General features: G+C 36.6%; 2 protein-coding genes across 2 annotated transcripts; one reads left to right on the forward strand and one right to left on the reverse strand.

Annotated features, from left to right (window-relative positions):
- Nucleotides 1-59: 59 nt before the first annotated feature.
- Nucleotides 60-800, reverse strand: LOC107090766 (gastrin/cholecystokinin-like peptide). The gene is made up of 3 exons (XM_015384330.1): nt 641-800; nt 309-542; nt 60-198 (listed from the first exon to the last, which is right to left on the reverse strand). The coding sequence occupies exons 2-3, from the start codon at nt 538-540 to the stop codon at nt 119-121; spliced, it is 312 nt and encodes a 103-aa protein (XP_015239816.1). The 5' UTR covers nt 541-542; nt 641-800; the 3' UTR covers nt 60-118.
- Nucleotides 801-7546: 6746 nt separating this feature from the next.
- LOC107090752 (keratin, type I cytoskeletal 19-like) lies at nt 7547-13961 on the forward strand. Its single transcript, XM_015384312.1, has 9 exons — nt 7547-7880; nt 9849-9974; nt 10795-10877; nt 11047-11203; nt 11293-11454; nt 11536-11661; nt 13156-13385; nt 13471-13508; nt 13614-13961. The coding sequence occupies exons 1-9, from the start codon at nt 7602-7604 to the stop codon at nt 13718-13720; spliced, it is 1308 nt and encodes a 435-aa protein (XP_015239798.1). The 5' UTR covers nt 7547-7601; the 3' UTR covers nt 13721-13961.
- The last annotated feature ends 610 nt before the right edge of the window (nt 13962-14571 follow it).

A 14571-nucleotide genomic window follows, 5' to 3' on the forward strand; every position in this document is an offset into this window, starting at 1 on the left:
GTCCAGAATGCTGTGTTCATTCTGCAAAGTAGTTTATTCAAACATTTTCAGTGGTTAAACTTCAACTTTTCTGTACAGTCTGAACAAAAAAAAAGCAAGCCGAGCAGGTTGGCCTCTCTCACTCTGCTGCTTCCCTGCGTCCGAAGTCCACCCAGCCCTGGTAGTCCCGATCCGACATGCAGTCAGAATTCATCACCTCTGTGAACAAACCATTCCTACATTGAACCACAGACAGAATGGATCACTTTCTGCACGTTCACCCACCTGATCTGATAATCAGCGGGAACATCAGCACTTGAACTGCATACCTGAGATGGCTTGCATGATCTGTTTGGTCATTATCTCCCGCTCGTCCTCAGACAGGTGTGCCCGTCTCTCCGCCCGAGCCGACTCCCGCACTTTCTCCCTCTTGGCCAGAAGCTGCTGGAGGACGTTTCTTTCCTTTGTCTCCACGGCTGCAGAGCTTTCAGGGGAGGATGCACAGTCGGAAACCAGCAGGGCCACCAACAGTGCAAAGACCAAAACTATTTTCCCAGCCATATCTGGAGCCAGTACAGAAAAGAATAGAAACCTTCCTTTTAGAAATGCATAAAAAAAAACAACAAAAAAAACCATGTATATATAAAAAGATAAAACATACCTGTGAGGATTAGATGTGATGTTCACCCTGAAGAAGAGAGGTGCTTCTGCAGATCTGCCAGGTGGGTCAACCCTTTTATAGCAAAGGGGGAATGAAAGCAGCACTGCCTAAAATCAAAGATTGATAACTTTCAGCGGAGAACATTTGATGGATTGGCGGATACTTGGGAAGGAAGTGCGTAAAGGAAACGACACGTCTAAAACCTGTTATAATGCTTTTCACCTCAATGGAAAGACCTTTTCCTGCTGCAATAAAAGTAAAGTCAATGTGTTTAAAGAAGAAACTCAATAAGGTTTTAGAGCTGCTTGGAATCAAAACAAAGCCTCTAGTGTAACTATGGATTCAGCTTTAAAGGAGATTCAAACACAAACAAACATAAACCAAAGCAGTGAAACAGAAAATTGCAAGGCAAACTTTTTACACTATTTCATATGAGAATATTTATGAAATCAGATAATGCTCACTACAGCAATTCATAAGGTTTTAGTTATTTTTCTTTTTATAAGGTAGAAATTCTTGTATTTTTTTTTGGCCATTTGGGTCCATACTAATTTCAACCCAATAAATTACTCTAAATTTGACTTTCATGTTTCTTTTCACTGAAACTAATAACATTTCAGAGTGACTCAACAAGAATATATATGAATCTGATGGAGAATCAGTGGAAGGAGCTACAGATTAGAATGATGGCAAGGAGGCCTTCCAACCCAGATGATGTGGAGCTCATCCAATCCAATCCACTTTATTTATATAGCACGGTTTCAATAAACACAAGGTTTCCAAAGTGCTGCACAAAAAGATCAAATAAATAAAATAAAACTAAATAAAATGAAAGCACTGCCCGCACAGGATAAAAATATGCATGTAAATACATAAAATCAACGCTCTACATGGTGTCAAACGCCAAAGAAAAGAGGTGGGTTTTAAGAAGAGTTTTAAAATGAAACAGAGGTGGCCTTTCTAATATTCAGCTCCAAAGTTTTGGAACGGAAAACACTCGATCCCATCTGAGCTTAAGCCTTGCTTTCGGCACTGTCAGGAGCAGCTGGTCAGCTGACCTGAGAGATCGGCTGGGGGTGTAGGGGTGCAGCAGCTCAGAGAGATAAAATGGGGCAAGGCCATTCAAGACTTTAAAAGTGAATCCCCAAAGACAAACCCTCAAAATACCTTTTCGAAAAGCATTTATAAGAATGGGATATGCTATAATGCCTATAAAGTATAGAAATTGACATGAGAGTTAAAATTTGTTCAATATACATATATATTTACTTTCTTCCTTTTGGTACTTATTCTTAGTTTCCTTTGGCTTATTTCTATTGAGAAACAAAGATTTTGGATTATAGAAATTTACTTTAAATCAAACTCTACTATGAATAATTTGACGTTTTATAACACCCAAAAGTTTTGGTTGTTTGCACCTGGTTTAAATGGACTCATCTGTAGAGGGATGATTTCTATCTATTTCTGAAAAAAATTCAAAGGGAAGGAAATGTGTACGTAATTGTCTTCAGGTGTCCTAATATATTCCATTGGGAGCAACTGGTTCAAACAGGGATCATCTATGGAGTCAATGCAAAGAAATTTATATACAAAGTATTGTACTATTTGTTAAATAGTTTAACTTATCGCTATAACTGATCAAAATGTTAATGGTTAGAAATTAGCGAAGGGTAATTGACCCAAACACTCTGTTGCTTTGAACGTCTGTGACTTTAAAGCAGCTGCTTTTGTTTGAGGGTAAAAAGGGCGACAATTGCCCCCACGTCGTCTTTATCTTTATGACAGCAGCTGTAGGGTAAAGAAAACTCTCTAAAACGATCGGCTGCAGGAGAGCTGCTGCTCTCTGTGCTTCCCCTCCTTTCTAGTGACTTCATCTCAGGCGTTAAAGGCATTAATCCTGTGTTTATTGGGTATAGATTTTTCTTTCTGAAGAGGTTGAGCCCCTGTTTGGTTCGATGTGATTTATATTCTCATAAAGTAGCAGGATCACTGGATTTAGAAAGAGTGAAACATCAGCAGAGTTGTGTCCTGTCACCTGCCCTTCACTGAGTGACCCGTCTCACATTTGTACTAAAATAATTATCCATGCATCAACATCCCTCCTCCCAAAAGTTATTAAAACTTATTTTTCTCACAGATTGTGGTGGTTCTGACCTTTGTGAACTTTCCCGAAGGATTTTCTCATACTGCAGGTTTTTGTTATGCTGTTTCGGGTCCACCCGACCTGCCCACGCCCCACTGTTTACTGTTGCTGCTGCCCTTTTAACATCCTGCCATCACTAACAGGTCTGAGCAGTCAGACGCCTTTCTAACATCTTGTTCCTCTCATTCCCAAATGTCCCTTTTAAAATGATCTTGTCTAAATAAAGATTCTAGATTCTTTAAAGTTCTGTATAAAATGAAACTAAGATCAACCCAACCTTTATCTACAGAAAGTAGATTAAGACATCAACTTTTTATTTCTTAATTCTGGTTTTTGGTAGTAATCACCAATATTTGTCCTACATTGCACGCATGAGTCTTATCTGATAAAGGGCCACAGACAGAGACAGCTTTCTGACACGACTAGTTTCCCAGATCAGACTCCCACATTCAGACATGCACACACACCCTCTTAATCTGTAGAAGGCAGCAGATAATTGTCTCTGTTGCTTTTAGATTGTTTGGACAGATAAAAACAGACAGATTCCTCTTGGAATTGTTTAAACCAAGGTAATGTCTTGTGGTAAGCAGGTTGGTGACCTCGATACAACAAACAGTTGGGATGAGTAGGTGTTTCATCATGTGTCCATCCACCCTTCTCCTTTCAGTCTTCACCAAGAACAAAAGACTGTAGTAAAAATATCCGACTGGCCTTATTTTGGGAGGAATCTGACTTCCCACATAAATGAATTATAGTGAAATCATACCCTGATAATAAGGATTTAAAATTTTTGGTTGATATGAACATTGAATGTGTTATTTTGTGATTAAATGTTATTTTGTCTTTAGTTGTCAGCTGTTATTATTTCCCTCATCTCAGTCTTAGCTTCAGCTCTCCCACAGCTGCTGTTCATTAGCACCAATCCAACGCCTCCTTTAATGTGAAAATTGATAAATAAAATAAGTTATGAAATGTTTAGGAATAAATCCAGTTAGGGAGAGCTTTAAAGGTCCTGGAGGTTGTTTCCTTAGTGCAAGGTGGCAGTTTAATTTCACATTGTGCGTACTATCCAGTTCAGCCCATTCAGAATATAATGGATTCCCTAAAATCTATTGACATTGATGCCACCTATAACAATTAAAATAAAAACTGATACCTAAATCTTCAGGGTAAACATGGGGGATTGCTCTTGTTATAATAGTATCATTCTTTTCTAGAAATTAACCCACTATTTATTCACTGATTCATTGAGACCAGCAAAAACATCCTAAAAACAGTTGGTTTTATTCTGAGGTAGGATTTTATCATTATATACTTCTTACACCATAACATTACATTAGGCTGTTAGGGTGAGAATAGTGTGTAATAACCAGTTTATTATCCAGATATTATTTTTGTTTTACACCTATGTTTTCGAAACATACTTGAATTAAAGGTACGTGCCATGCTTGGCTCTGTGTCGAGGCTCTTTGTGGAGATTCTGTTGAGTTTCAGGTTTTCTTTACCAACAGCTTGTCTGTCAGGACGCTCCTGGTAGGCTGCATTTCTCCATAATGAAGAAGTCATTTAGGATAATTAGTCTCACATTTAAATGTTTTTATTTTCCAACTAGTTTCTAATTTCTTTATGGTCGCAACCCATTATTTACTGAACAGTGCAGAGTGTAGCTTTTGTTTGTACTTAGAAAATAAAAATACCAAAACGTTGCAATAAAAACAGAGACTTCCCAGAACCGTTGCCAGTTAGGGCTACATCTCTTGAGTTTTCCCACTGAGAGAAAGTTGCAGCTGCTATGAAAGTGTCCTTCTGTCCCCTCAGGTCTGCACTTTCAAGTTTTAACGACAACTGACAGATTTTCCAAGAAGTCAGTGGGAATATAAGGAGAAATCATAAAATTTTATTTTTAACATAACAACTATAGTTCTAACACATTTATTTGAGATTACAACAAACAAAACTGTCCCTGTAAAACTGTGATGTAGAAGGACAATGAAAGATCTTTTTTTTTTTAGCTAATGAAACATCAACAGTGTTATGTACATTGTTATTAAATTTGACGTCTTGGTCAATAATTTGTAGAACCCCCTTTTGTTGCAGTTGCAGATGCAGGTTTTTTGGGGTACATCTAAAATTTGGTGGACTAAAATTTCTAACAAAGTCTATACATAGAGGACATCAAACATTTACACACCTTTCCTCTATATGTCAGCACAGCTCAGATAATATGGTCATTTGAATGTCTGTTTAAAACTCATCTTTATTCCTCTGCCTTGGACCGATGTCAACCGTCTGTTAAATGGACGTATCAGACACTGTCTGTAATAGAACTCTTTACTCTTCTGTGCTTTTTTTGTTTGTGAAACACTTTTGACAACTTGTTTGCTTTTAAATTATTCAGAAAATGTGATTACAATTGTTTCCATCCATCCATCCATCCATCCATCCATCCATCCATCCATCCATCCATCCATCCATCCATCCATCCATCCATCCATCCATCTCCTACTTATTCCACCAGGGTGGGTCCAGCACCCTGGACAGGTCGCAAGTCGGTTGCAAACTATTTTTACCCATTCCTTTTAATTAAAATAGCTCTCTGAACCTTTTTCTGCTGTTGTTGTTGACCCACTTTTATTAGGCCATTTTTTTTTAACTGAACCTTAACACCCGGATCTGACTGCATATTAATGTTTCTCATTATATATAGTCTTTGTTTGCATCTTCACATACAGTAACATACTGCACGTGAAGAAAGGTTTAGGTTTGGTTTTATCTGATCACAGCACTTTTTTCATTCATTTGCTGTTTTTCCTACATGACTTTATTCTTGCTGTTTGCATAAAAACCAAAGAGTGCATGGGGATAAGTGCACTGATCTCTATTTATTCTCTGGATATCTGATAGGCCGTTGGTATTACACAATGCCATGAGGTCACCAGTCACCATATTGATACTGCCTAGTTACCACCAGTCAGAATGTAAACAATATGTGAGCTATAGAATCGAACAATAATGATTTCCTCAATTTCAAAAGGACTTTCAGAGGGACTTTTACAATAAAGATCAATTCATCACCTTGACACACACTTGCTATTTCATAGCATTAGTAGATTACAGTCAGTCATGGTAAAAAATGGGTACATCATATTGCATATTAAGTATAAAGTCTATAAATCCTGTAATATAACATTCTATTCAAATATATATATATATATATATATATATATATATATATATACATACATACATACATACATACATACATATATATGTATATATATAGTTGCTTTTTTGTTATTTTAATATAATATTTTTAGTACATCATCCACTGATTGTAAAATTACCTATGAAACATCTTCTCAGAGCCAGAAAACTGCTTGTTGTTGCAACCAAATTCTACACACGTTGGCATGTTTATGCCGTGACTCTGTGAGAGTAGGAAGTATCAAGATGGTGGCAAGTGGCTTCAGGTTTTTGACCAATCGGATATCCTGAGAATAAACAGAGATCAGTGGATAAATGTCCTATGAACAGATTCCCCACTGAACCTGCGGATCTCGGCAGCTCCTCCAGAGTCAGCATTGATCCGCTTGCTGCACCTCAAATCTATGGTCTTCTTGTCAGGCCTTTGGTCAGCCATCTTTTGGTTGTAGTGGATGCATTTTTTGAATGATAAGTTAAGCAGTGTCTCTGTGAGAGGTATGAATTTTGGGATATTGTTCTAAAACCACTTTAGACACACTTCACAACTTTTTTCTTGTTACTTCTGCTATATTATTTGGTCCATTGCTTGCTTACAAACCTCTGACGTTTTCACAGAAAAGCTGTATTTACAACAGATTAACATATACAGACTGATCCTTCCCACTTTCCCAACAATTTACTATGTTGGTTTGGTTTATGGCACAATTCCAGTGAAAAAAATTTTGTTTGTTTTTGTGCTCAGAAGTAAAACATTTATAAGGGTTACTTAATGATGTCATAAAAGCTATGGCAATGGAACAACCTCAGTCCATGCTTGAAGCTGTTTGGGAAAAGGCTCAAACATGTTTTTTCTTAAAAAGATATGAGATGGAAGAATGGTGATGAACATCTATAGGCTCTGTTAATGACTGTAGATGGCTGTATAAGTATTTTTGCAATGGTTGTGGTAATGTGGTAATAAATGTATCATTGAAGACCTGTGTAGACACATGAATGTGCATGTTTGTAAATAATTTTGATTAAAGAGTTTGTTCTCTTAATGGACTGCATGGACTCATAAATAGGTTTCGAGAAAATAATTGGTGATCAGGACTATTGGGAGAGGTATAATAATAATCTTTTCAGACATTACCACTAAATTACACATAATTTCTATAATGTTTGCATATGTTTCCTTCTTAATTTTATTGGATTGTCTAAAATTATAGTTGTTATTTAATCCATTTAAGTTATTTATTCATGCTTTTTTCTTGGGATATCTGCCCTCCTTTTAAGATCCTGTCTTCAAAGATATTTCAGTAATTACAGCATTTCAACCTCAGCAGTGTTTAAAGCCATAGAGGCAAGTCTCATGCTCTAGTATCTTATCAGTCTAATTGTCAGTTTCAAGCTGTAGAACGAGATCATTTAACCTGTTTGGTAAAAAGGGGCCCCCACACACCCATTCAGCTATTTGCAAATATCTGTTATCCACATGCAAGGCATACCTGTGATTGTTATGCTGCAGGCCCTGATGTTGTCTCTCCTTTATAAAGCATCCAGCTGTCCACAGCAGTGTCAGAGCAGTCTCCTGTTGCAGGCCTTCATCTCCTCCTCCTGCAGCCCAGTAACATCATGTCTGTGTCTGTCAGCCAGCAGAGCTTCAGCTCCAGCTCATCTGCCATAGGATGGATGCAGCAGCGCGCACCCAGCGGGCCTTTTCAAAAACGCGCACCCAGCGTGTATGGAGGAGCGGGCGGCTACGGGACGCGCATCTCCAATGGGTCCTCTTCTATCTCCTCTGTCTTCAGCTCCAATGGCTCTCTAAGCACCGGGGCAGACTTAACTGGGATCAACGGTGGGAAGATCACAATGCAGAACCTCAATGACCGTCTGGCCTCTTACCTGGAGAAGGTAAGACAATCTCTAGCTCCTCATCCCTGATCAGAGAATCTCTCATCTGCAATCATAAGGATATTTGGTTTGTTTTCTACGAATTAAATTATATTAAATTGATGCACGCATCATTTTTGGGTGATCAACAATAGATGAGAAGATATGATAGAGAAACATCACAAACCAGAAACTCTTCTTTTTTTTTTATAATCTTCTGGTAAGTTCCCTCTAAGCTCTTTGCCAAATAAAATGTTGCAAAAAAGAGATGTCATCAGTGATACCACACAGTAGAATTTGTACTCATGTATTTGTTCCCCTAATGAAAACAGCTTGTATTTTAATTAACTCTGTGTGTCTTTTTTCACTGCAGTTTTGTGTTCGAAACATATTAGGCTTATTGATGCAAGATTCAGCTAAAAAAAAAAAAAAGAGAGATAAAAAAAACAGCTTCAATAAAATTCCTAAAATAACTTACTGCGGATTATTAATATCTGTGTATAAGATTTTATTGCTAAGATTTCCTCATTAGAAACTAGTAATGGAAAATTACTATATTCCATTTTGCTGTTTGATTAAAAAAAAACTCCATAAAAATACATGAGTGGTCAAAATCGATTAAAAGAAACTTACATTTCTTTTGATTTAATTTTCACATAAAAAGGTCACCCATTCCTGCTTCTTCTTCTTTTTTTTTTTTTTTTTTTTTTTTTTTTTTTTTTTTATATATTAACTTTTTATATAAATATCTAATGTTGCCATCTCTAAGTCCCGGACATCATTTTGACAATCTTCTGCATTTTTCATTAAAATCCTGCTTTTGTGTCGGAAAGCGTCTGTTTGGCGCCATCTGCTGGTTTAAAACGGGATTACTTAATCTGATATTTTAGTGCCCATTCACACAGAACTGATGCAACCATGTGCACCATGAAACAAATCATTATTTGTTTCCAATTAACTAGTTGATGAATATTTGTTCATTATTATTATTATTATTATTATTATTATTATTATTATTATTATTATTATTATTATTATTATTATTATTATTATTAAATATTTTATTCCCATAAATCTCATCTGGGCTCCGCCCAGTAAAATCTCTGCCCAACTGTGGGGACTATCAACAAAACGACCTCTTATTCTCACTCATAAATTTCATTATTTTATAATTTGCGGTGAAAATTGGATTTATGGGATTTATGGGGTTCTACTGGTTCCCGTGTCATGGAATAATTATTTTAAACCTGCAAAGAAAATTAAACCAAGTGCTACAATCTCTACTCATCAGGATTTGATCAGTAGAATAAGAAATTATTCGTGTTATTTCATGGTTTATATATTTTAATAAAAAAACATGCAAAGATTTCTTTGTTACCTGTTAAACAACTAAACAGAAAAAATGTATTTTAAAAATGTATTTTAAAGGAAAAATATAACTTCCAGCAACAATAAAATCTGGAAGAACCATCATTATATTCAGATTATATTTGTTCCCGGACAGTCCAATAGTTTTAAGTTTATATAAAAAAAAAAAAAAACTGCTACTTTTTTATAAGATTCAGAAGTTTTTGAAGTTTGTAGAAAACATAGAGACCACTGAGAAAAGATGCTGTTTTAGTTATCTGTAATAGACTCTTTAGTTTTAATCTACAGGCTACTGAAATTTAATTTCCAAACAAAGTTAATTTTTATTCAAAATGTGTTTTCACCTATGTTTTCCCTCAGAAAGATTCAGGAACTCCATATTTTTACTCACACGTAACAAAATCAGTGATGAACAGAATATAGCTGAACGTGTCTCCTTGTTTGTTTTCCATATAGCTTGTCTTTCATCTCTAACATATTGTATGTCAATATAGATCAGCCTAAACAAGATTAAATATTTTCAAAGAATTAATATTTAAGAATTTAAGATAAGACTCTGGGTTTCTTTAACCGAAGCATCTCAATAAACTGACTGAACCCGCTTCATGTGTGTTTCTGTAGGTTCGCTCTTTGGAGGAGAGGAACAGGAGGCTGCAGCTAAACATCGAGGAGTTCTGTGTGAAGAACACATATATAACCAAAGACTACAAGTCCTACTTTTCCACCATTACTGACCTGAAAGCAGAGGTATCCCTCACATTTTGCATCACAATCATAGATGAATGAGAAAAAAGAGGGGTAGTCCTGCAAAGATAGAAAGGAATGCTTCTTGATTTCATTTAAGCTCCATAAATATTTAATTAATTTCGAAGTACTAAAAAATAGTGAAGAAAAATAGCTCAGTATGTCAATAACACACTATATGTGCTCAAACAAAAACAAACAATCATTTATTTTTTGATTAAATCGGTCTGTTGCTCAACAGATGATTGTAATGGAGTAGAAGAAAAAAGCTCATACTGTAATAATAATATACTGTATCTTTCTAAGGAAACACTGGAACAAGAGGAGATAGGGTTTTACAAATCATTTTGAGGGACACGGGAATGTATTTTCAGAAATAAAAGTTTTACTTTTAAACAACCTGTTTATGTCTGACTACCCCATATATTATAGGTTTCCTGCTTTTCTTAATATTTTTTAAAATCTTTATCTATAGTGGTGCTAATAGCTACACAACCCAGGAAAATACTAAAAGCAGCATAGCTGACTTGATACCCTTTGTTAAAAAAAAAAAGAAAAAAAGAAGAAGAAGAATGTCAACATCAGACGTTTGGTAAAGATTCACTGTTTTGATAAATAAAAAATCTCTAAGGTTGATTTGAATCACTGTGGAGCGTTATGTGGGGAACTAGTCCTAAACTCTCAACAGTAAGTAGATTTTCTGCAGGTCAGTGACCTCGCTAACTAATCACTTCCTACTGAGTCATTTTACAGCTCTAAAAGACGATACAGATCAATCCTGTATAGATGGTGGAAGATAAATGTCATGTTTCCTTCCTTTCAGATCGCAAGAACAATTTCAGAGAACCATGGATTGCGTCTGCATATTGACAACTCCCGATTTGCATCAGAGGACTTTAAAATGAAGTAAGTTAGCTCTTAAATACCTTTAGGCCCCTAAAGCTTAACAATCAGATACCAGAAGTGTTTATTTTTTAGACGATCAGGAGGTCTTAAAATAGGATTTTATTATTCTTTGATTGCACTTCAACATAATGATGATATACTGTAATGAATGAATAAATGTGACGTGTAGGTATGAGATGGAGGTTAACTTGCAGAAGACAGTGGAGGCTGATGTGTTTCGTCTCCGAGGGATCCGGGACAGCCTGACTCTCAGCATCAGCAACCTGGAGATGAGTGTGGAGGGGCTGAAGGAGGAGTTAATCTGCATGGCCAACAGCCACAAGGAGGTAGGATTTTCTGAAAATAAAACACAATAGTCTCTAGAAAATGAGGAGGGGAAGGTGGAATAAAACAATTCATGTGTGGCCTGCTGCAGGAGATGGAGAAGCTGAAACTCCAGGGCTCTGGGAAAGTTAACGTGGAGGTGGACAACACAGGGTCCTCTGACCTGATGAGGGTCTTGCAGGAGATGAGGGAGCGCTATGAAACCGTAATGAAAGACAACAAGCTGGAGGTCGAGAAGTGGTTCCAGTCCAAGGTGAGGCTATCCCAGACCTTTAGACATCTAAAAATAGATAAATAAATAAACTTGTTGTTAATATTTCTTCTCCGCTTGAAGATGGAAACTCTCCAAAACCAAATCATCACCTGCAAGACAGAGGTGAAGACGTATCATTCTGAGATTTCAGAGCTGAAGAGGACCTACCAGTCTCTAGTGATAAGCCGACAGTCTCTGTACACTGAGGTGAGGCACATAGCTAAGTGCTCCTGGTTTTAAAGATTCAACCTCTAAATTCATCATAAATCTAAGGATACATGCATTAATAGAGCGTGTGACAAAACAATTATAATTTCCCTTGATTGAACAAAGTATTAGAATCATTCTTAATGTCCCTTTTAAATAAAAGATCGACATGAAATCCTCTCCACTGCTGTCAGGGTCTGCAGTGGGTCCCCAGTGGGAGAGTCTTAATGTGAACAAGTTCTTATTTTTATTGAGATTAATCCGTCAATTATAATTCAAACTTCCATTGTTTATTTAAATAAAAAAGAATAAGAAGGAAGCTTCAGACTTCAGTTCTTTAAAGCTGTAACAGTTTAAATCAATGTAATGATGACATGTCCTCAAATCAAAAACATGTATTTTGTCATGCTAGCCAGCATGAACAGCTTATTTACAAGATTACATCCACTGACTATCAGTATAAATGTCATGTTCATTTTAGGGTTTTTTTCAGTTATGCTGAGCCAATTTTTTATCTTGTGGCTCAAACCCATGAAATTACACAAAATATACACAATTGTTCTGCAGCAAGTAGCTAAGTATTCACCAATCTTTTTAACTGAAGAGAAAATTATTTTTTTTAGATGTGTTTGGTGTAGTTTTAGCATAGTTTATATGTTTGTTATTGAGGTTGATCTCTGGGCCATTCTTAAAACGAATCTATTCCAAAAACAGTTTGAAGGTGTGGTAGGGTACATCTTCCAGATGGAATAGCCAGAAGCGGCAAGTTTAAAAAAATCCAGCTGCCAATTGTTGAAGTTAGAGAATGTGAAGGCAGGACTGATTTTATTATTCCTTCCGCTTGGTGCAAATCACCACTCCCATAGGCAGGGAAACAATAATTAAATTAAACCACCACAATGGCTGCCTGAAGGTACAATATTCCTTGGCATTAAAGCCAAAGCATACTAAATGGTTTAAACCAGCCCTGTCAGTAAGGTAGCTCATCTATTCAGCCTGAATTATAAGTTTAAATTGTGATGTTTGGAGGCTGTGATGTGCAACCTTTTATTTTTATCAGGTAGAGCTCAAATGCATTCATTTAAAATCCAAAATTGTATATGAGGATTACCTGCATGATGGGTTGATGTAAATCAAAATTGAACTTAATCAAAAGCTTGCAAACTACCAAACAGTAGTCCCTAATGAAAAAAATGTGCATTAGAAATTTTCATGTCCAAGTCCACAAACATATTTCTGTTATCCAGTTGTCAAGAATTTGATGCTGTCTGGTGACAGAAAACATATGTAGTCAAATGAGCAAATATACTTTAAGAAGGGGAGAGTTGAAAATATTGCAGAAGATATGTTAAGGCAAAAACAGACAAAAAGCAGATAAACGGCTTTTCAAATCTGCAAAGCAGATGACTGCAAAGCCACCTTAAAATCTATATTTGATCGTACAATCAGGTTGAAATGACACCCGTCCTCATATTTCCCCTGTCTGTCCTTTAGGTTGAGTGCCTGCAGCAGAATGTCTCTGAGGTCAACACGCAGTACTCTGTTCAGCTCAGCCAGTACCAGTCGATCATCACCACTCTGGAGACAGAGCTGCAGAACATGAAGGCCTCTCTGCAGCAGCTGCAGAACAACTACAGCGTGCTGCTGGAGCTTAAGCCAAGGCTGGAGAAGGAGATTGATGAGTACAGAAGGCTGCTGGAAGGAGAGGCATATGAGCAAAAGAAGTGAGTCATTTCTACCTAGAAATAAACAGCATCTATTCACAGCAGTTAAAGTTAAACTTTATTATGAATTCCATCTCTTCTAAAGGGTTGTGATCATCAAACAAGTGAGGGAGGAAGTTGAAGGTAAGAATGACAACCTTTTAACCTTTAATCCTGGTGTTTTAGTGATAAAATCTTGGAAAAGTCCCCTTCTTGTTGCATCAGACTGACTTTGTGTTCCCTCTGCAGAGCAAAAACCTCACATTGAGAAGAGAGTGAAAACCATCATAGAGCAAATTATTGATGGAAAGGTTGTGTCCCACTCTGTGGACACCCAAGTGCACACCATTCAGTGACCTATCTGCCTCTTCTAAAGCCTGTTAAGTTAGTAATTTGTGTGTGCTTTTGTCAGAACTTTTGGTATTTTCTTTTGAGTTGAAATAAGTAAAACACTGGATTTATCTGAGAGTCTTTGTGTCATAAATGTGTATAAATTTCACCCCCAATCATTAAAGATGTCAAACATATTAAAAGTAAGTGTTTTAACTGTCTTCCCTTTAAATAGTGATCCTGACATAATAAAAAGTAAATTTAATAAATTCTTGAGTTCTGACCACCAGAGGTCTCTATTGTCTTTCTGTGAACATGCTCTGGCACAGCCTCAAATTGCATAACCCTAGTTTGCTAAAATGGAAACAGATTTTTGCTCTAAGAAGAGAACTTTCCAAATCAGTAAGGTGCTGGGTATGTAAAAGTGAGGCTCAAATACCAGTGGCATTTTAAAAGTCTCAGAGGAAAAGGAGCCAAACCTGGAAGTGGTTTACTGTAGCAGAGGGACCAGCAGAGAGGAAAAACTTGTGTAAGTGCATGGATGAGAGGTTAAAAATGTTCAAGAATAAAAAAATGATGCCTTCCCACTCTTTCCAAAAACATCAAAGATTTATTTTGTTAAAGTGTAATTAATTCAAGCAGAGGTTAAGGATTAGTTTTTGATTCACTTGGTAAAAGTGACTCACTAGTTTTGGACCGCCCTCTTTGGAATGCTTTTGTGCTATAACATTCTTCAAAAGGCTAAAGTTGTTTAGATTCAGCACTGCAATTTGTAATCCTCTGACAAAAAGCTTTTCACACAGTTTCAACTGTGTTGAGGAAAAAAGGTTGAGGCTTATCAGTCTCATCAATTCACATATTAAACCAGTAGTGTTAA

Source organism: Cyprinodon variegatus, unplaced genomic scaffold, assembly GCF_000732505.1.
Source record: "Cyprinodon variegatus isolate N-32 unplaced genomic scaffold, C_variegatus-1.0 Scaffold310, whole genome shotgun sequence".
In the NCBI taxonomy this organism is placed as follows: Eukaryota; Metazoa; Chordata; class Actinopteri; order Cyprinodontiformes; family Cyprinodontidae; genus Cyprinodon; species Cyprinodon variegatus.